The 21,875-nt window shown below is 42.9% G+C and overlaps 2 protein-coding genes across 6 annotated transcripts; one reads left to right on the top strand and one right to left on the bottom strand.

The window, feature by feature from the left end:
• LOC124009665 (AP-2 complex subunit mu-A-like) lies at positions 1-7,585 on the top strand. 4 transcript variants are annotated; one of them, XM_046321695.1, is made up of 14 exons: positions 1-139; positions 272-384; positions 1,273-1,442; positions 4,217-4,482; positions 4,591-4,673; positions 4,807-4,812; positions 4,930-5,065; positions 5,202-5,346; positions 5,774-5,794; positions 6,289-6,414; positions 6,573-6,708; positions 6,957-7,054; positions 7,145-7,256; positions 7,362-7,585. In XM_046321695.1, exons 3-14 carry the CDS (start codon positions 1,369-1,371, stop codon positions 7,494-7,496), a joined length of 1,338 nt encoding a protein of 445 aa, XP_046177651.1. In that variant the 5' UTR covers positions 1-139; positions 272-384; positions 1,273-1,368; the 3' UTR covers positions 7,497-7,585. The 4 variants fall into 4 exon arrangements, with proteins under 4 accessions (XP_046177651.1, XP_046177650.1, XP_046177649.1 ...); XM_046321694.1 differs by having other exon boundaries at positions 2-139; positions 1,306-1,442; XM_046321693.1 differs by lacking the exon at positions 1-139 and having other exon boundaries at positions 234-384; positions 1,306-1,442.
• Positions 7,586-9,899: 2,314 nt separating this feature from the next.
• LOC124010026 (choline-phosphate cytidylyltransferase A-like) lies at positions 9,900-20,574 on the bottom strand. 2 transcript variants are annotated; one of them, XM_046322330.1, is made up of 10 exons: positions 20,202-20,574; positions 16,970-17,036; positions 15,298-15,418; positions 15,051-15,150; positions 14,067-14,183; positions 13,724-13,875; positions 12,105-12,183; positions 11,868-12,010; positions 11,455-11,643; positions 9,900-11,226 (listed from the first exon to the last, which is right to left on the bottom strand). In XM_046322330.1, the coding sequence occupies exons 3-10, from the start codon at positions 15,409-15,411 to the stop codon at positions 11,023-11,025; spliced, it is 1,098 nt and encodes a 365-aa protein (XP_046178286.1). In that variant the 5' UTR covers positions 15,412-15,418; positions 16,970-17,036; positions 20,202-20,574; the 3' UTR covers positions 9,900-11,022. The 2 variants fall into 2 exon arrangements, with proteins under 2 accessions (XP_046178286.1, XP_046178285.1); XM_046322329.1 differs by lacking the exon at positions 16,970-17,036 and having other exon boundaries at positions 20,202-20,573.
• Between the last annotated feature and the right edge of the window lie 1,301 nt (positions 20,575-21,875).

Raw genomic sequence — 21,875 nt, forward strand, 5'->3', positions numbered from 1 at the left:
TCACACCAGGGCTGCCAATAATATGGTTGCTGTAAGAGTGACATAAATGGGGGGGAATTGGACCTGTGATAAAACAATTAGGTACCCACTTTAATGAGACACATTTATTGAATGGTTGCGACCACAGCCATAACGAAAGGTGATTTAAATAGTTTTTTAATGCGTTTTCCCTCCCTGCTCCATGTATTCAATGTGCAACATTTTGAAATGTGGCTGTTAAGTGCGGATTTACTTCCGGGCTATTATCAGATCCTTTTCTGTATGTTCCTAGACGGTGGTCAGCTGATGTAGATGAGTGTGAACAGCAGAATTACCTGGTGTGTGTGACCCAGAAATATCTCCGAGAATAAAGGGCCGTGAACCTAGGTGTGAGAGAAGACTCCGGTAAGATGATAATTATATTGAAGACAATTCTCAGCATATTTAACAGTAAAAACGGTATAACTAGTTGAGTGTTTATACAAGCTAGGCAATAGTTAGCCAATTAGGCTGACTAGGTTCTGTCTATTTTGCTAGTTAATTACCTTGCTAACTAGTTCTCCTAGTTCTGCAGCTCAATAGTTGGTTAGCTCCCCATCGTATTTTTTGCCCCAGGGCGAAAGTCAACCACCCATCAAAGTTACTTCTGAAACCATAACTAACGTTAAGGAGAATAGCAACAATGTATGAACTTGTCAAGATGGTTAGCTATCTTTTCCGGTCAGGCAGGCAGACATCTTGGGGCAATAAAATAGCAATTAAACCTGTTAAGTGACAGACTATGTCAGGGAACACCAACAACATTCCACTCTCGTGGATGGGAAATGAATTTGCTAATCCAGCTATGTGTGTGTCCAGTTAATAAGTAAAGCCATGTTGTGCTGGAATAGGGAAACTCTTGCTTTCTGTTCTACTGTTCTATACCAGGAAGTCACACACAGATAGAATTCCAGGCATGTCTTTCATTTCATAGTGTTAATACGCCTCATCATATTATAAACTATAACAAATGAATAATACATTATTTGGCATAATCAGGACATTGTCTATTCATTTTCCCAATACCAGAAACCCTCCACAATGAACCTGAAACCACACCCATAGTCATAGCTAGCTACTACTGGAGTTTTGTAACATTTACTAGCTTTAATAGTTACAATTATACATCTAACCTACCCAGCATGACTACTTTAGGATTTGTGTGTGTACATCACTGCTGTGACTAACTTATTCACTACTGTGGGATCCTTGATATCTGGGTAATTCAGAATCCTCTTTATTCTACATTTGCATGTACTGGGAATTTGACCCGGTGGAATGTAATAGGACCCTCTCAATCAGACGGAGTTCGTTTTCACCATGGCCAGTTTGGACTAAGGAACAGCCACGATGATCGGAGGACTGTTCATTTACAACCACAAAGGGGAGGTCCTTATCTCCCGTGTCTACCGCGATGATATAGGGTAAGTGAGGTGGTAACTGGTTTGGGGAGTTTTTAAGGAGGTTCATAAGGGAAGACTGAGATGGGAGGTGGTGTCCACCTGGTTGGCCTGAAGTAAGTTGGAGATGATTCTGTTAGGGGTTCAATGTAATCCCCGAGCTAACAAGGTACATATCTGTCGTTCTGCCCCTGAACAGGCAGTTAACCCAAGCCGTCATTGAAAATAAGAATTTGTTCTTAACTGACTTGCCTAGTAAAATAAAGGTAAAATTAAAATAAAAAACTACGTAGGTATTGAACTTACTCCTTAGGTCATTAGCACAGTGCACCAAACAAAATTACTGAGCTAATAGCTAGGCTATAATCATCTTGGAGATAATGGCTGTTGTATCAGGTCTTAGACAATGCAATATTTCTGCAGTAGCCAATGAGTGAACCCTTTTTTGCATGAACTCTTTTGACTCATCATATACGCTGCTGTTACTGTTTGTCTATACTGTTGCCTAGTCACTTTATATCCCTACCTAGATACAGTATGTACATATATCTCAATTACCTCGTACCCCTGCACATCAACTTGGTACTGGTACCCTGTGTATTTAGACAAGTTATGGTTAGTCGTTGTGTATTTATTCATCTCGTTATAATCATTTCCCCTTTTTCCCCCTCTGTTGTTGGGAAGGGCCAGTAAGTAAGCATTTCACTGTCAGTTTAGGAAGCATATTTGAACATTTGATTAGATTTTCTCACCCAGCTATCTAACCCCACCAATACATCTCGGGTTGATGATCTTGCTTGGCACTACAAAAATAATGCCAAGATTTTCCAGACACAAGATTTGTTGACGCATTCAAATTGCCTTAGATTAGACTCCACACTCTCTTAAATTCAACCACTATTGGTGGGAAAAGTAATTAATTTAACTCATTTAGACTGCATTTGTCGGTTTACTACAGTGGTATGGCCTTTTAAACACCATGTTACTCTATCTGTGTACATGCACAAATGTCTTTGTACATTTTTGTCTCTTTCCTCTCCTTTATATCATCCCTCTACCTCTTTATCCTTCTGTCATTTTCCTCCATCTTGGCCACTGTAGAAATAGGTAAGCGATGCACCAGCCTATCAAGCATGTCCCCTGACCCAAGGCAACCAATCAGTGACTCCCAATGCATGTCCTCTGACCCACAGCAACTACCTGATGACCCTTTCATCATGTCACTTGACATATCAGTGACCAAAGAACACAAACTCAATTACTGCAACCAACTAATGCCTCTGATGTGCATCTACTGTCCTCCCCATACCCACTAGTATCTCTTCCCTCCTTACTCGACATTGCTTTCTAAAAAACAGATCCTGTTAAATGATCATGTATGGTACCAGTGACCCTTCCGTCCCTATCTCTATCTCTCTTTGTCCACTCTCACGGGGAGAGGCTGGCTAGTGCTGAGTCTGGCTGCAGAGTCCCTCATCTAAAATTGTTTCTAGAGATTTGTATTTCTGGGAACTAGTTCTCAGAATCTGTACTGGTTTCAAATGAATAAAGGTATGATAAACTACGAGGCAGTAGCTTTATGATCAATGTCAGTTTCACTGTCAAGCTCACAGAAGTTGTGGACCCTGCACCTGGGAGTGTATTCCTGAATCTTGAACATCACTGATTGGGACTCCGCAGTCTTGTCTGGACATGCTGCCTCATCTGTAGTAAACCCTTCAGTTATTTATACATCCACACCAGATCTCTAAAGCACTCTAACTGTAACAGCATAGCTACCCGGGCTTGAACCAGGGAACCTCTGCACACAGACAACAGTCACCCACGAAGCATCGTTACCCATCGCGCCACAGACAAGTTCATATGTGCTGGCCTCAGCAAAGCGTAATATTAGGATGTTCGGAGGGTTACTAGTTTTTTTGGGAGGGTGGGGGGGCAATAGTCTTTAATATTCTACCAGGAACTTGAATGTCAAGTAGAAGGTCTGGAATAAAGAATATGTTAGGTAGTGTAGTTGACAAATGTTTGACAGTTGACTATTCCTCTGAAAGTCCCAGGGAGACAGTTGTACTTTATACACACTACTGGTGTGTGTGTGTGTACTATTAACCAAGAGCGTATTGAGTTTGCTTTTGTTGTGATCAACTGCAGATGGAGGTACATCCTCTTCCACATTTACTCATAACATGAAAGCACTGCTTCTCTTCCTTGCTCTGCGTTGCCAACAAATTTTCAGGGTAAGTTGCTAGAGGCAGGTTGATTTGTTGCTAAATTACTTTGTGATGTCATTACGTGATAACGTAAAACTGCGTCATTACGTAGAATACACAATAACGTTACGCAAATTGACTGGCCATCTCTGCAAAAAATATGATTTGACATTTGTTCAGGTACAGACTCCCACTCTTTTCTGTACTTCTGGCTGTACAATATTGATTGAGACATGTTGATTGATGTTGTAAGTTCTGTTTAAGATCAAACATTCGTGACCATCTATATTCATTAGGTTTGGCTCGTCGAACCCGTACTACTGCTGCAGTCAGCCAACAATGATTTGCAATTTGCTGAAATTGCTGCTGGCCTGCTGCTGCCTGTGCACGAGCTGAGCGCCTGCTGCTGACGTCACTCGCAACACATTTTTGCAGCCAGGCACGTGTGTTGTGACAGAGAAACGTTTTTGTGTCATTTAGACGGAGAATGCGTGCATTTTAGCATTTGAGTCACTTTTCAAAAGTTGCAAAATCTATCAACAAAATTGCTAAATTGGCATCACAACTTGCTCTACATTCTTTTCTCAGGCGCAACGCGGTGGACGCGTTCCGTGTGAATGTGATCCATGCCCGGCAGCAGGTGCGCTCTCCAGTGACCAACATTGCACGTACCAGCTTCTTCCATGTCAAGCGTTCCAACATCTGGCTGGCAGCGGTTACCAAGCAGAACGTCAACGCCGCCATGGTGTTTGAGTTCCTCTACAAGATGTGCGATGTCATGGCTTCCTACTTTGGCAAGATCAGCGAGGAGAACATCAAGAACAACTTTGTGCTGATCTACGAGCTGCTCGACGGTAACTGTGGCTGACCAAATTTCTTACTCTTATGCCATTTGATATCTATTTTTCCTGTTCGGTTCCTCTCTTACCCTCTTCATCATTTGGTTTCTTTGTTTTGTGCAGAGATCCTGGATTTCGGGTATCCCCAGAACTCTGAGACGGGATCACTGAAGACCTTCATCACTCAGCAGGGCATCAAAGGCCAGGTGAGGATGACGAGTATCTCCGTGTCACTGCCGTAACGCTCTGCGATGGGCTCTTTAGCAGAACTGTGGGCCATCTGTTTTTTGACTCTCTTCTTTTTCTTTCTCTGGGATTGTGGACACGGGCTGGATGCAGCATCAGGTAATGATGAGCCTCATTTGGTTTGGGCTGTTCTATTTGGGACATTAGGCCTGGTTGCAACCATACACTGTTTTCTTTCACTTGATATCCTGTTGATCTTTCTCTCTCCTTTTCCAGACAAAGGAAGAGCAGTCTCAGATCACTAGTCAGGTGACCGGGCAGATTGGCTGGCGTCGCGAAGGCATCAAGTATCGACGCAATGAGCTCTTCTTGGATGTGCTGGAAAGTGTCAACCTGCTCATGTCGCCTCAAGGTGAATGATGGTCATAACGCTTGAACGTAAACGGCCTACACAGTTGTCCTGTTGAATATGCTAAGAGGAAAAGTATCTAGTTGTAGGAGTAATGTTGTTTCCTCGTGATTGACCCTTTCAATTGTACCCCATCCAGGTCAGGTCCTGAGCGCCCACGTGTCCGGCCGTGTGGTAATGAAGAGCTACCTGAGCGGAATGCCAGAGTGCAAATTTGGCATGAACGACAAAATTATAATTGATAAGGCGGGTAAAGGCGGGGTCACTAATGAGGCGGGAAAGAGGTAAGAGTGGCTGTTTGGACAGCCAGGGTTGGGGGTAGATTCCATTTAGTTTCAGGAAGTATACTGAAATTGCACATTTCATGAGGAGAATTAGAAATTTGCTTTAGTTTCTGAGTTGAAAAGCAATTCACTCCAACCCTGGACAGAGCTTGACATTAAAGGGCTGGGGCTAAATATAAGACTTGTGCTGCAGAATTGGATAAAGAATGTCTTGTATTGAGTTTCAACTTTTTCAACTCAGACTGATGGGCAATTGTGTTGATTCTGACTTAACCTTCTGTGTACAGTAGAATGTTGTTTCAGACAGTTTACTGCCCAAACTGTCAGTCCCTGGACTAAGACTTCTATTTACAGCTTTGCTTGAGGCTTACAATTAGTTTTCCTTTCAGTGTGTCTCCTTTCTTTCTCTTTCTGTGCTGTACCTCAGTGATTTAGAGGGAGGAGGAAGGTACTGTATTGATGTCTAGCCTTACCTCCATATGTTCCGCTGTCTTGGCTATCGTGTCATTTATGGTGACTGCTTTATTAAGCATTTGAGGAGGCTCCAATATTTACTGGTATTACTATATTCATTTGTGCTTCGGCAGTCAACTCGTGTGACTGCTAATTGATACAAATCTGACTCGCCTCTTCAAATCTTTAGTGGACTGCTCAATTGGTTGTTTATTTCTTAGTCATTACTGAGAGTGTTGTTTGTTTACCCGCTTGACCCTTAACCCGTCTTTGACAGTGATGGAAATGGTTAGCATCCACAGGGTTGCTGTGTTGTGGTAGCCACGGTGTCCCTTTTTATGTGTGTGTTTCTGTGGTGTTGTATTAGGATGTGGGGCATGTAGAGCAGTGCATTTATGTTTGGTTTGTGTGTTCGTTTGAGTGTGTCAGTATGACCGGGTGGGTATGCGTGGATAGACGTTCAACTCTCTTCTCCCTCTGCCCCTGTAGTACCAGTGGAAAGCAATCTATAGCCATCGACGACTGTACGTTCAACCAGTGTGTGCGTCTCAGTAAGTTTGACTCTGAGCGCAGCATCAGCTTCATCCCTCCGGATGGAGAGTATGAGCTCATGAGGTAAGTGTGTCACAGGCTAAGCTTCAAAACTATATTGACCCTGTGCATGTGCTCACATGTTTTGTATTTGTCTGTATGCATTGTGTCCAATGATTGAGCCATTCCCCCCTGCGTGTGTCTGTTTGACACAATTTGTGTGGTTTTACCCCTGTGTCTAGATACCGAACCACTAAAGACATCATCCTACCTTTCCGAGTCATTCCGCTGGTCCGGGAGGTGGGCCGCACCAAGCTGGAGGTCAAAGTGGTCATCAAGTCCAACTTCAAACCCTCGCTACTGGCCCAGAAAATTGAGGTAGTTATTCGGCCTCTTCAATTATTATTTTTTGATTGTGGTGTTCTGTCACTTTGTTTGAAACTGGTCTTTCATGCGATCTTGGGGTAAATTGTACTCTTTTTTTTAATTTTTTTTTTTAAGTTAGTATGTTTTGTATCAACCCTTTGTTTATGTTCGGTCTGTTAATTGTAGTTGTTCTTACAAGTTCACGTTTAGTCTGCTGCATGAGACTTTATCATGTTATGACTTGTTTACCGTTGCTCCAGGTGCGCATTCCCACGCCGCTCAACACCAGCGGTGTCCAGGTGATCTGCATGAAGGGTAAGGCCAAGTACAAGGCCAGCGAGAACGCCATCGTATGGAAGTGAGTTATGTCAATCATCTCCATCACAGTACACCCTTTTCAATTTTGAATGGCCCCTTCCGATGTTGAATGTCTGTTTCCTACATGGAGGATTAAGCACATGGCTGGGATGAAGGAGTCTCAGATCAGTGCTGAAATCGAGCTGCTGCCCACCAACGATAAGAAGAAGTGGGCTCGTCCTCCCATCTCCATGAACTTTGAGGTATGGCTGCAGGCACACGCAATGATACTTTTGAGCATTTCAGCTTACCGTATTAAAATTGCAGTTGCATACAACTCCTAACCTGGATATCTTTGTCCCCCTCAGGTTCCTTTTGCCCCCTCTGGGCTGAAGGTGCGCTACTTGAAGGTGTTTGAGTCCAAGCTGAACTACAGTGACCATGATGTTATCAAATGGGTGCGCTACATTGGCCGAAGTGGCATCTACGAGACTCGCTGCTAATGTTAGCAAGCGGTATACCAAACAATCTCCCTCTGTTCCTCTGTCCTCCACTCAATGTTGGGGATGAATAAAAATGTTTTTATAACGCACAGATGTGAAACGTTGTTTTTTTAAAACTAAGTGGTCCTGTCAGTTTGTGGTCATACACACATAATACAGAAAGACCTGCACACTGTCTATGCTCCCATTTCACTGCTTTAATGACAGCGTATTGCTCTGAAACAGATCTTCGCCAGGTCCGTGTTAAGGTCCAGTCTGCAGTTATAGGGTCAAGGTCTTTGAAGTGACCTGTTGTTTTTCGGGTCCATCTTCTTTTAGCTAACTAGTTCCTTTCTCTCCTTTGAACTGCTCTGTCTGATCGCATGTGAGCTTATTGAGAATTCACTGTTTCGGTGAGTGGGACTCATCCTGACCACAAGTGGCTTAGCTCTGACCTGCCCTTGTGGTAAGGTCACCTTGCCTTAACTGGCTCCTTGTTTGTCAAATCCGATCATGTAACGAGCACCACCTCTCATCTTTGTTTTCACTTGACTACTTGGGATTTGTACACGCACTTTCTCTGTTGGGTTGCAATGTACATGAACACGTGCTAGTGAAGGATTGGTTGTGTTCCAGGCCGACTGCATTGTTGTCGTTGCATTGCATCAACCAAAGGTTATGCCATGTCATGCGCAGTCGGATCAGATTGCTATATGTGGTTACCGGAGGTGATAAACACCTATCTAGGCATGTGAAATCAAGCCATGAGGGGATCTGATTAAGCTGGCACCGGGTGCCCCGTTCAAAGCGACGTATGTCAAGCACTTTGAGTAATGACTTATGAGAAACCTTGATATACAGTGGGGCAAAAGTATTTAGTCAGCCACCAATTGTGCAAGTTCTCCCACTTAAAGATGAGGCCTGTAATTTTCATCATAGGTACACTTCAACTATGACAGACAATGAAAATCATATTGTAGGATTTAATGAATTTATTTGCAAATTGATGGAAAATAAGTATTTGGTCAAGTTTCTCAAATTTGATTTGATATACAAGTATAGCCCTTTGTACATCAGCTGATATCTCAAAGTGCTGTACAGAAACCCAGCCTAAAACCCCAAACAGCAAGCAATGCAGGTGTAGAAGCACGGTGGCTAGGAAACTCCCTAGAAAGGCAAAATCCTAGGAACAAACCTAGAAAGGAACCAGGCTGTGGGGTGGCCAGTCCTCTTCTGGCTGTGCCAGGTGGAGATAACAGAACATGGCCAAGATGGTCATATAAGGCAGAACAGTTTAAACTGGAGCAGCAGCACAGTCACGTGGACTGGGGACAGCAAGGAGTCATGTCAGGTAGTCCTGGGGCATGGTCCTAGGGCTCAGGTCAGTTGAAACTAACTATATACCCTTTGTTGGCAATGACAGAGGTCAAACGTTTTCTGTATGTCTTAAGGTTTTCACACACCGCTGGTATTTTGGCCCATTCCTCCATGCAGATCTCCTCTAGAGCAGTGACGTTTTGGGGCTGTTGCTGGGCAACACTGACTACTTTCAACTCCCTCCAAAGATTTTCTATGGGGTTGAGATCTGGAGACTGGCTAGGCCACTCCAGGACCTTGAAATGCTTCTTATGAAGCCACTCCTTCGTTGCCCAGCTCTTTGCAGGTCATTCACTAGGTCCCCCCGTGTGGTTCTGGGATTTTTACTCACAGTTCTTGTGATCATTTTGACCCCACGGGGTGAGATTTTGCGTGGAGCCCCAGATCGAGGGAGATTATCAGTGGTCTTGTATGTCTTCCATTTCCTAATAATTGCTCCCACAGTTGATTTCTTCAAACCAAGCTGCTTATCTATTGCAGATTCAGTCTTCCCAGCCTGGTGTAGGTCTACAATTTTGTTTCTGGTGTCGTTTGACAGCTCTTTGGTCTTGGCCATAGTGGAGTTTGGAGTGTGACTGTTTGAGGTTGTGGACAGGTGTCTTTTATACTGATAAGTTCAAACAGGTGCCATTAACAAGTGGAGGACAGAGGAGCATCTTAAAGAAGTTACAGGTCTGTGAGAGCCAGAAATCTTGCTTGTAGGTGACCAAATACTTATTTTCCACCATAATTTGCAAATAAATTCATTAAAAATCCTACAATGTGATTTTCTGGATTTTTTTCCCTCGTGTCTGTCATAGTTGAAGTGTACCTATGATAAATTACAGGCCTCTTTAAGTGGGAGAACTTGCACAATTGGTGGCTGACTAAATACTTTTTTGACCCACCAAGTGCTGCATCTGCCTTCCCTAGGAAATGTTTGTATACATTATGGAAAAGGCACCATGCCGCCTTGTTAACAACCTGGCGACGGCGATTACTGTTCGATTTGAGAAGAAACAGAATTTAAGATTAATATCATCCATGGATTTGACAAATTCCACAAGGTTATGGTTGAAAGTTTTTTATTTTTTTATTCCATTGACATGTTCCCTGGGATCTCATGCCTGCACATTCAGGAGCTAAACAAACTCAACCCAAACAATCAAATGTTTAAAACAATGTACTTAAAGCCAGGTACATTTTGTATCTGACAGATGTTAAAGGTTAGTACTGGCTTCAGAAAACTCTTGCTACCAAGAGAGATATATATATAGACATGCCCTAATGAGAAGCAGTATTTTAATGGATTATATAATCCCTTATACTGTATAGACAATCCAACATGGTTACAATAATATGCTTAAAATAATTATATAGGAAATAAAACTACCTGCTTTGCTGCCACAAAGACTAGCAAGGGTTGGGTCAACAGCCAAAATCAAGGGATCCCAACTACAGGAGGGAGATATGTAACGGATAAAATTGTATTACGTATGTAGTCATTTTTAAAACGAGGTCTCGTTATTGCACACAAGTGTTTGGGTTCAGCTAGAACCTCCTGAAAACAAGTTATCTTGAGCCCTACTGAACAAGATCCAGTTCTTTAGTTAAATGCTGGACACTATGCTTTGAAAACCTCTGTCCAACGACTGACCTCGAGTGAGACCAACTATTAGTATTATTATAATGTGCAAAAAGGTCAAGCTGAGTCCATGGATGGAGGACATTGAAATGCCTACACATACCTGCAGTTTACACACTCACAGAAGCAAACAAACACTCAGAGGGGGAATCCTCAAGGGACTGATGGTTACTATATTCAGATAATCTGTGGAGGAATGCAACAGTGCACCGAAGACAACACTGAATATCCCACTAAACTCATGGGTAACTAAAAATCTACCCACTAAGGTTATAACATCCTGAGTAGGAAGCGTGCATCAAAATAATATCTATAAAATGTTCCTATCGGTGAGAAATGCAACATCGGCTGTCAAAAAATAATTCTGCATTAACCCCCCTCTGACTGATGTGGTACAGTACAAATTAAATGGACACCAGCAATTTAAAAGGAGTGAAAAAATGAAGTGAGGGACAACGCTATACTGATGATTGGTTGGAGGGGCTTGAACGCTGATACTGTCGGTGGACCGAAGAGCAGGATTAACAAACGTGAGAAATGGGAGCCCTAACCTTCGTAGGACTCGTCATCATCCTCACTGACGGTATATCCCCGTGCAGCACTGTGGTGGGGTGAGGCCAAGGCCTTGTTTAAGAAGGGCATGCGGAAGACGGGGGAGGGAGAGCGCTCACGGGTGGGACTGCTGCTGGGACTCTGTCTTGGGCTGATGGCCTGCAGCATCCGGCCCCTGCCCTCCTTCAACATGTGCTTCTACAGAGAAAGAGAAGGTGGCATGTCAGTCAACATTACAAGTTCATTGGTTGTTCTTAGGCTATAGAACAAATTAGGCCGTGCACACTGATCTATAGCACGATACAAAATCTTCCATGGAAAACCACACTCATCACTATATTATTGCCCAGAGCAGGAAATTAGGATTGCCACAAAATACACCAGTCTACTTTACACCACACAGAGAGAGAACAGAAGCTCTCTCACCAGTGCTCCCTCGGGGCCGAACATCTGCAGGAAGTTGCCGATAAACTCCCGGGACTTCTCCTCCCACCTCTGGATGAGGTCGATGCTCTTGTTCTCCACCTTCTGCACAAACTCTTTACTCTTCTCCTCCACGTCACGCACCTTCCTCTTCACCTTGTCCACACGCTCCTGCAGGTGGTACTTCTTCTCCTGAAAAACAGGGGCACAGTGTCAAATCCAGACCTTGGCGAGCAAGGCTGCACTAGACTAGTAAAAATGTCTTAGCAGCTTTCATTCAACTACTTACATTAATTCTGCTTCTACTGTCCTCTGACAAATAGACCGATGTCTACCTCAACTTGAGTCATAACTAGCAATAGTTATCACATGATCACAACTAATAAGAATGATAGCAACATGAAGTGTTAACGCACATTTATGAAGCTGACGTTGAGCTCTTTTGCAGTGTAGCCGCGTTGCAGGTTGCGTCTCACGTACACGTCGTAGTCGCGGACGATGCGTGTGATGATGTCCGAGGTGGAGATGCCCTCCGTCCGCTGGGTGGGCGCAAACATGCCTGTAGGCACAAGGGGTCAAAAGGGTCATCGTGACAGACACAGGGTACCAGGACGTTCATGTTTGTCATTCCTGCTGGTTGTTATGGTACCCACCCGCCTCCTTGATGTGCTTGTAAACGTCATCCTGGCCTGCTGATGTATATGGGATGTCGTCATGGGCAACAAAGTCGATCTGGTGGGTTATCGGGATGAATGAGAGACGGATGACATCACACACACAAATATACACAGAAAAAATATAAACCACAGTTAACATGTTGGTCCCATGTTTCATGAGCTAAAATAAAAAGATCTCCAAAATGTTCCATACGCACAAAAAGCTTCTCAAATTTTGTGCACAAATGTTTACATTCCTGTTAGTGAGCCTTTGCCAAGATAATCCATCCACCCTGACTGGTGTGGCATATGAAGAAGCTGATTAAACATGATCATTACACAGGTGCATCTTGTGCTGGGGGAAAAAGTCCACTAAAATGTGCATCACAATACCACATACGTCTCCAGTTGAGGGAGCGTGCATCTGGCATGCTAACCGCAGGAACACCAGAGCTGTGGCCAGAGTTGAATGTTAGTTTCTCTACCATAACCCACCTCCAAAAGTTGTTTTAGAGAATTTGTCAGTATGTCCAACCGGCCTCAACTGCAGACCGACCACGTGCAACCACACCAGCCCAGGACCTCCACATCCAGCTTCTTCACCTGCAGGATAGTCTCAGAAGAAGCCACCCGGACAGCTGATGGGTTTGCACAACCAAATAATTTCTGTACAAACTGTCAGAAACCGTCTCAGAGAAGCTCATCTGCGTGCTCGTTGTACTCACCAGGGTCTTGACCTGACTGCAGTTTGGTGTCAAAGCCGACTTCAGTGGGCACATGCTCACCTTCAATGGCCACTGGCACATTGGAGAAGTGTGCTCTTCACGGATGAATCCCGGTTTCAATTGTACCTGGCAGACAGTATGTATGGTGTCGCGTGGGCGAGTTGTTTGTCCATCGTGGTGGTGGGGTTATGGTATGTGCAGGTATAAGCTGCGGACAACGAACACAATTGCATTTTATCGATGGCAATTTTAATGCACAGAGATACTGTGACAAATTCCTGAGGGGCAGTGTCGTGCCATTCATCTGCCGCCATCACCTCATTTTTCAGCATGATAATGCATGGCCCCATGTCCTAAGGAGCTGTACGCAATTCCTGGAAGCTGAAAATGTCCCGGTTCATCCTCTGCCTGCATACTCACCAGACATGTAACCCATTGAGCCTGTTTGGGATGCTCTGGGTCAACGTGTACGACAGCATGTTCCAGTTACCACCAATATCCAGCAACTTCGCACAGCCAGAGGAGGAGTGAGACAACATTCCACAGGCCACAATCAGCAGCCTGATCAACTCTATGTGAAGGAGATGCTGCATGAGGCAAATGGTGGTCACACCAGATACTGACTGGTTCTCTGATCCACGCCCCTACCGTTTATGTATCTGTGACAAACAGATACATAATCTGTATTTCCAGTCATGTGAAATCCATAGATTAGGGCCTAATGAATTTATTTCATTTGAATTTATGAACTGTAACTCAGTAAAATCATTGAAATTGTTGCATAATATATTTTTGGTCAGTGTACATACTCTCAGACCAATCAGCATGTCAATGCTTTCCATTCTCCCCTCCATCCCTCTAACTTTTTTTCCCTCTCTCGTGCTCACTCACTCGGTGCTTGGCGAGGAATTCGGGCGTTAGCGTCCAGGGCGCGTTCCTGACGACTTCGTCCACGTAGCGGCAGTGGCTGACTGCATCGTAGCGCTCATCCTCGTTCATCACTGTGAACCCCTTGAACTTGTGCGTCAGGTCGTCACTACACACTGAGACGGGTTGAAGAGAAGCACAGAGGTTCAGGGAAATCAAATACACAATTAGTCCTAGTACTTAATTAAGCACCATCTATGTAAAGTTAATTATCTGAAAAAGAAATTATGCTGAAGAACCAAATGGACAGACAGTGACATGTTAAAAGGAAAGGTTGACACGCACACAGCCAGAGTGAGACACTCACCGCCCACAATGAGGTACGTGTTGGGGAAGAGGCCCTTGGCCTGCATGAGTGCCCGGGCGTGGCCTGAGTGGAACACATCAAAGATGCCATCTGCATAGACCCGCACTGGCCTATGAACTGTGGGAGAAAGGAGGGATGTGCTGGTGATGACAGTCAATCACAAGTCACTTCATTAGCGCAACATTCTATACCCCTCAAACTCAACTTGAGTCTGGACCTTGAAGCCAGTTCCACTACATTTTTTTCATTGTTCCCTTCTAATCAGGGACTGATTTAGACCTGGGAGACCAGGTGTATGCAATTAATTATCCAGCAGAACAGACAGTGGAGGAAAAAGTAGCTTAATAGAAAATGACTCAAGTAGAGGTGAAAGTCACCCAGTGTAATCCTACTTGAGTAAAAGTCAAAGTATTTGATTTTAAATATACTTGTATCAAAATTAAATGTAATTAAGTATTAAAAGTAAAAGTACACTTTTTCTAATTCCTTACATAAGCAAACCAGATGGCACCATTTTCTTTCTTTTTTCAAATGTATTTACGGATAGCCTGAAGCACGCTCCAAAACTCAACACGTGATTTACAAACGAGTCCGCCAGATCAGAGGAAGTAGGGATGACTAGGGATGTTCTCTTGATAAGTGTGTTAATTTGAATATTTTCCTGCTAAGCATTCAAAATATAACAAGTACTTTTGGGTGTCAGGGAAAATGTATGGAGTAAAAAGTACATCATTTTCTTTAGGAATGTAGTGAAGTAAAAGTAGTCAAAAATAAATAGTAAAGTACAGATTCCCCCAAAATTAAAAGTACTACTTGAATACTTTACACCACTGGGAACAGAAAAGCAGCAGGCTCCCGACCCCGTGGGGTAAGAGTTGAATACTCCTGTAAGAGTTGAATACCCCTACATTTTCGGAACGGTACATTTGGGGTGAGAGGTTGTTTTTGAGTGAGTATAAGACCGTGAGTGTGCGCACGACTCACATGGAGTTCCCCTCTTGGCCTCCTCCATGCTGACTCGCAGGTATGGAGTGTCCTCAGCCGACTCCAGCTCATCAGCAAAGGAGGCGGGATCTTTTAAACCCTAGTATAGGAACACACATTACTACAATGAGGTTTTCCTTCATACGAATCATTTGACTCACTTGCCTCTCTTACCCAACACATAGCAACTCCCCATAAACAAAGTCTGTGCGCACACACACAGACCCAAAGCCTCTTCCTCACTCACCACGGTGGATTTTGGGACTTTCCCTGGCCGCTCTACCTCCTCGGATTCTCCCTTGGATCCATCTCTCCTCCTCTTCCTGGACAGGCTTGACCGGCTTGAGCTGTGGGCCTCCATCCAAGGGCTGAAAGGGCAAAAGTCACGGTCACACACCAACCATCATCTTGCTTAGAGAGCAAAAGTAATCACTTGCCGTTTTGATACTCTCAAACAGAATGAGTTGTCTACGTGGAAGAACAACATCAACCAGTACCAGGATGTGCAAATAAGTCATCTTGACTCTACTGAAGGTCACATAGGCTTATTTCGTACAAATTATAAAATAGACTATTCTTTCTGCAGCGAGTCTTCATCGAATTACTTTGGTGAATTCCATTAAATTATTGGCCACAGGGCGGCGTTAATCCACGACCCGGGGGCAGGCAGGTCAGGTGGTGTGTTTCTGCGTTTGCCGCATCGAATGGTACCGTTACCTAATAACCTGTGCATGTTGTCGGTGAACACATTCACTTGGATTTAAAATCACCACACTTTCAAATCGACACTTGCCTCTGTTCAGGTTTAATGCTCGGATTTATGTTGAAATAAGAAATGACTTTTTTTAAAGGAAATAGCTTAGCCCCTCCTCATTCCGGAAATTCCTTCGCAATAACATTTGAGGGTTAAAAAAAAAGTTTGACCGTCGGCTTTAATAATCTTTAGTCAAAAAGTACTGCTGGATTAGGTAGCTGGTGTGCATGTATTAGGCTATAGTTTCACAATCAACAGTGTGGTTGCATACCTTTGCGGCTCAACCTTTACTGGATAGCTGGCACAGTGTTTCAGAGATTTACATTTGCATGTCATGTCTGAAATTAGTAGCTATTTGATCAAGGGCGATACTCTGGCAATTCCATGGTACCGGAAGTACGCTTTCACTCCGACGTTTCACTTTGAGATGTATGCCAAACAAAAAAACATTGATTTCAAAGTTGTTGTTTTTTTTTAATCATAAAACTATTAACAAGGACTACTTCGAACGATTTAAACATAATAGTTCACAAAAACATATTTACTGGAAGAACTGTGCAGATGCAACATTTGGTAAAACAATTAAGGTAAAATATCCCGCGGAAAAAATCTGGAACCACGTTTTCCAAATATCTGCTCCAAATGATGATTTAAAGTTGTCTGCAGAAAGAATGGGGTGTCAGCTATGACATGACAAATATTTTGTCAATTGAAATTGATTTACATCTGGTAACGGAATTCCATCATTTGTCCCTAATCTGTACTATACAAAAATGAGTTATTATGGATATGAATTTCACTATTCTACATAGCTACACAGAACATAAAAATATGCAATATCCTTATTTTGCATATTTGAGTATTATTCTACACACTTGCTATCATTGTAATGAGTTCCGCCTCCAAACAAGATCACATTTGGTTGGTACCGACCAGACCAAATCTGAAACAATCATAGATGTCTATGTTTCACAAGTTTGGACATCACAGCATAGCTCAGTATACAGCTCAGTAGAGTAGGAGTACAGTAAATATGTTCAGCATAGTAGATATTGTATGTTCAGTACAGTATACTGTACTCTACCTTTTTTTTACTGTACTGTCCAAACTTGTGAAACAGACATCTATGATTGGTTACGATTTGGCCCGGTCAGGGCGGACTGACCAAATTTCAGCTACTTTTCAACTTCCATGGAGGTTCGGTGTCGCTCGGTGCTCAGTGGGTGAGGATGCTGGTTACAGTAAATGGAAAGAGGGTAGGTGTCATGGTAAATGTCAGTAAGAGCCGGGAGAGGTGACATTAACTGAACTGGAGAGAGAGAGGGGAAGAAGGAGAGGGAGGGGTTGTCCAGACTGTTCAGTTATGCTTTGACCACCAGACAACAGTCAGAAGAAGAAAAGAACAAAAACAGTTCTGAGCTGAACATAACAGTATGCCAGTGGAAGGGAGGACAGTAAAGAAGGTGAACTATGGGAAATCATTGTTGCCAATTAAATTGCAGTAATTATGTTACTAATTAATAAACAAACTTGAAATCAGTAAAAACACAAACTAATTGGTAGAGCTACCTTTACTTGTTACTTTATAAACTTTCATTTCAGAAATTATAAAATATCTTAAAGATACAGTATGTGGGTTTTTTTGGTAACAAAATTACAAGGAAAAGTTTCTTAAACTTACAGAAAGCAAATCATTTCTCAAACAAAATGTGACAATATTAGTGGGCAGGGGTCTTTACTTCAACATGATTGTGTTATGATGCATTTCTAATACCGTGTAAGACTTTTTCTGGTAGATGTTTTCTAAGACCCATTTTCAATCTGTTATACCAGAAATCAAAGCCATTGCTTATTGAAAAATGTATATAATATGCCTTAATTAAAGAGACTCATCTTTCATTTGACACCCAATTTGACATGCTTTTATGAAGTTCACATGTTGGTGCTCATGGATCCTTTCAGATTGAAATCCCCACATGCAGTTTGCAAAAGTCATAGGCTATTTGTAATGTTAGCTGGTGCCAAGCTGCAATGGCTTAAACACAATGTTCCCATAACTCTTTACCCGTGTGTGTCTTCCACGGATTCAGTTACTTTGGAGTACTAGTATTATTCTATTCCAGTCTACAGACATTATCTTCTAGCAAAGTGTGTGTGTGTGTCACGCTGTATGTGTACACACACAGGTGTAGTCCTAGAGTTAATTAAACAATTCACATCCCTTCATGCTTAGGATCATGTCTAAAAATGCCCAGTTGCCCATTGTTTTTGGCTAGAAGAAGAGATCTCAGGGGAAGAGGGGGGTGTTAAACGTGTGTCAGTCACCAGATCTCAATTGAACACTCATGGGAGATTCTGGAGCAGTGCCTGAGACAACGTGTCGCACCACCATCAACAAAACACCAAATTGTGTCATTTCTCATGGAAGAATGGTGTTGCATCCCTCCAATGGAGTTACAGGCACTTGTAGACTCTATATCAGTGGTCACCAACCTTTTGAGTCAAAATGCATGCCGAGATCTGCCGCTCTGATTTATTTTATTAAAATGACTTAAAATGTAAGCCTATGCAACATTAACCAATTAAAAACAGTACTGTAGCAATGAGGTTTGTGCAGTAAGCTATATGCCCAATACATTATTACTGCATACTGGCTTTGCTTGAATTTACCTGCCAATGCATTGTTGTTCGGGGACATTTAAAATATATATATTCCAAAATTTGAGGTAGGCTATATGATCACACCGGTAATAGATCCATTGTTGTATTACTTGTTAGGCACAGCTGAGTGAGCATACATTTAAATTATTTGCTTTTTATTTTACTGGGCTGATGGTGCCTGCATCTGATGGTCAGTCTTAGCGGAGGGAGAGAACAGCAGACTGAGTGTCCGTCTCAACATCCCTACACTCTCCCTTTCCTCCACTGACACTGACCAAAAAGGGACACGGTCTTCCAGCTGATGGCGAAACTCTAGTCGCACTGCATTATTTCTGCCTCATGCACAAATTCATGTTTTTACTCCTATGAACAGAGAAAGTGAAATATTGTTCAATATTTTTTTTAAAGACCCAAGCTGCTAATAATAACAACGCAAGCCTATCGATACACTTTCCTACTCATTCGTTACTGTTTACTGTGCTTGTTGTAGCGCTGAGTGGAAATAGGAAGAACTTGCATTTTATGGCTTGAATACAAAGTGTTGACAGTGCTGAGTAAGAACTCTCACAAACTCCCTCCCTCACCTCATAAAAGCAACAGCTCTTTGCTGTATTCATTGACAGTCGCTCTCTAGTCATGGTTTAAACGTTTTGAAATCTCCCAGTATCCATTTTGCCATAGCTTTCTTTTATGCCTGCTACATTACTGCAGACTCAGTCATCTGAACAATCCAATTGGCCAGCGGTAGCATAGTGCACTTGATATCCTCTCCAGGCCCACTGGGAAGGCAGAGTTTGTACCTTCAGACACATGAAATGGCAACAGCTTGCCTACCCGGCATCCAGGGCAGCTGAATTGGCTACACCTACCACCAACAGCCCGAGACTAATAAAAAAAAAATAGAACCGCAAGGCTTCATTGGGTTTTTTATAGAAAGACCGCCCGTTCTGGTGGCTTAACACCCTATTAAGGCACTGTTAGTGTTCCCTTTATTTTGGCAGTTACCTTCATCTGTTTCACACACTTTGGTAGAAGATGGTCTCTGGTCTGTAGACTGGGAAATAATGTTTGTTAAGTCACTAACCACTAGCTACTAACTGATCCCATGGAAGGCTCACTGATCTACACCAATTGATTGTCAGTGATACAAGAGAGAAAGGTGGCTAGGGGTTTTCACACGAAGCTTTAGTTTAGCTGATAGTGACCTCATAGGGCAGCTGTAGTCTTAGCAAACAGACGTTCATCTCTTAGGTTGCCATGATTCACCATGCAGACAGATTCCTTCTCTGACTCAGATTTGACAAGCCAACAAAGTATGCAGATAAGTAACCAGCTGTACTTGACAAGTACAACCCTCTGGAAACTAAATCAGTGGGCGGATTCGATTATGCTGAGGAGCGGGGCACTGCTCCATTGCCCGTAACGTGAACGAGCAAAAGAGGGCGTGCGGGCCCAACAGTCATGGTGCTTTCAAGACAACCGGGAGAAAAAAATACCAATCATGACGTCAGTGATCTTCAGGACGGAAAATCTGTCCTAAAAAGTAGGCCCGGGTTCCCGACTAGGAATTACGCGTTGGGTGACAGTTTAAACTATTCTTCCCATTCGGAGTTCGTTTTTTTCCCGAGTTCCCGGTTGTCGTGAACGCACTGAAATCAGAGATTTCCAAGTTCCCAGTTATTTTGAACGCGGCATTATACTCAGATAACTAAAAAAGACATCATTCACGTACTTACCCTTCTGTGCTTGGGATTTGCAGTGTAGAAGTAGCTAACGTTACTGCTGAAAGCTATCTAGCTCATAGACAATGTGCTAAGGAAATATTTTATAGCTACCTAACGTTACTGCCAAGTTGGTTTGTTCTCTGTTGCTTGCTAACTGTTGGTTAATAACGCTAAATTCATGAACTAGCTAGCTAGAACAGTGCACCTAACACTCAGGTAATGTTAGTCCAATGTCTCGAACTGTGCCACCAGCTCGATAGGAAGAGGACGCGCATTGGTTAGGGAGTAGACTAACAGATGGATTATCAACAGAGTATTTCTAGCTAACTAATGCAGTCCTCGGAATGACAGTTTACTCCACAGGAACTACAACAACCGGGACACGTTTCCAGGAAATGACGTAAATTTTAAAGGGTGCCTGACATTTCCGGTAAAATCTCTTCAGTCAGAGAGGAAGATGCGAAGCGAGATGTTACTCTCGCCAAAACCTGGCAAAAATAAGCCCAATGCCTACATGGGCTTTTTTTTATTAACCTAAACTTGTCGCCTGCCTTCCCGCCCAAATATAGGTAAAAGCGTCCCAGACCAGACTGGTCTCAGATTAGTGAGTGTGTCAAAGGGGGTGCTGCTTGATTTCGAAACGCCAACTCCTTTCCATACAACCATTCCCATTTCCATACACCCATTTACAACTAAACTCATATATTTATTTACTTCCGTTTATTTGAGTAAATACTTTAACACTTTTCTTTCCTTAAAACTGCATTGTTGGTTAATTAACAGCTTGTGAATAAGTGTTTCACTGTTAAGGTCTACACCTGTGGTATTCGTCGCATGTGACAAATACAATTGAATTTGCTAGACCACAGCCTGTCATTTCAAATGAGAACAAATTAGTCCTAGTGGGCAGAGTTAAATACGAATTAGCGAGATCCTACTGGCGCGTTCTAGCTGCATTTACATGTTTCCGTCAGTTAACGCCTACTCTGTGAAGTGCGCGTGTGCAATAAACTCAATTTGCCTTTACACTCTTTCTAAACAACGCACTTTTTTAACACCTTGGCATAAGGGAAATTATACAAAACCTCAGTCACTCTGTTCGTAACAGATACTAGTTTGGGGAACAGATAACTTTATTGAGATTAAATGTTTTATCGATGAGACAATTTAGTAGAATTCTCCCACTGCCGGCAACCGGCCTTCCTCTCACTACCACATTTGGATAGTGAATGGAAACGCCAAGCGGATGCTTCACATTTATACATCCGGTGAAATATTTCTCATTGTTCTATCTGTGCCCATACTCCGGTCGCCAAATGGGGACCACTGAGGTATAGATTGGGACGCACTTACTCCCTTATCTTTCTGCCTTTGGGACGACTCCCAATGTTGGGGCGGAGACATCAGCATCTCGTCATTATATACAGATTTCTGTTTATTTTTTTGCATGGCCCGATGCCCCGGTTGAGTGAAGATTTCGCTTAATGAACAACATAATGGTCTAAAATAATTCAACTCCACTCACCCGGGACAACAGGCCATGAAAAACGAACTCTCCCTCTGCGGTGTAGAGAACGGACCACCGTGTAGCAACCAATGATTTGTACACACTAGACCCGAGTTGTGATGTGTTTAAAACAATATTTTGAAAGCTATAGAAATGCATTTATTAGAAATGCATTTATT

The sequence above is a fragment of the Oncorhynchus gorbuscha genome, linkage group LG22, assembly GCF_021184085.1.
Source record: "Oncorhynchus gorbuscha isolate QuinsamMale2020 ecotype Even-year linkage group LG22, OgorEven_v1.0, whole genome shotgun sequence".
In the NCBI taxonomy this organism is placed as follows: Eukaryota; Metazoa; Chordata; class Actinopteri; order Salmoniformes; family Salmonidae; genus Oncorhynchus; species Oncorhynchus gorbuscha.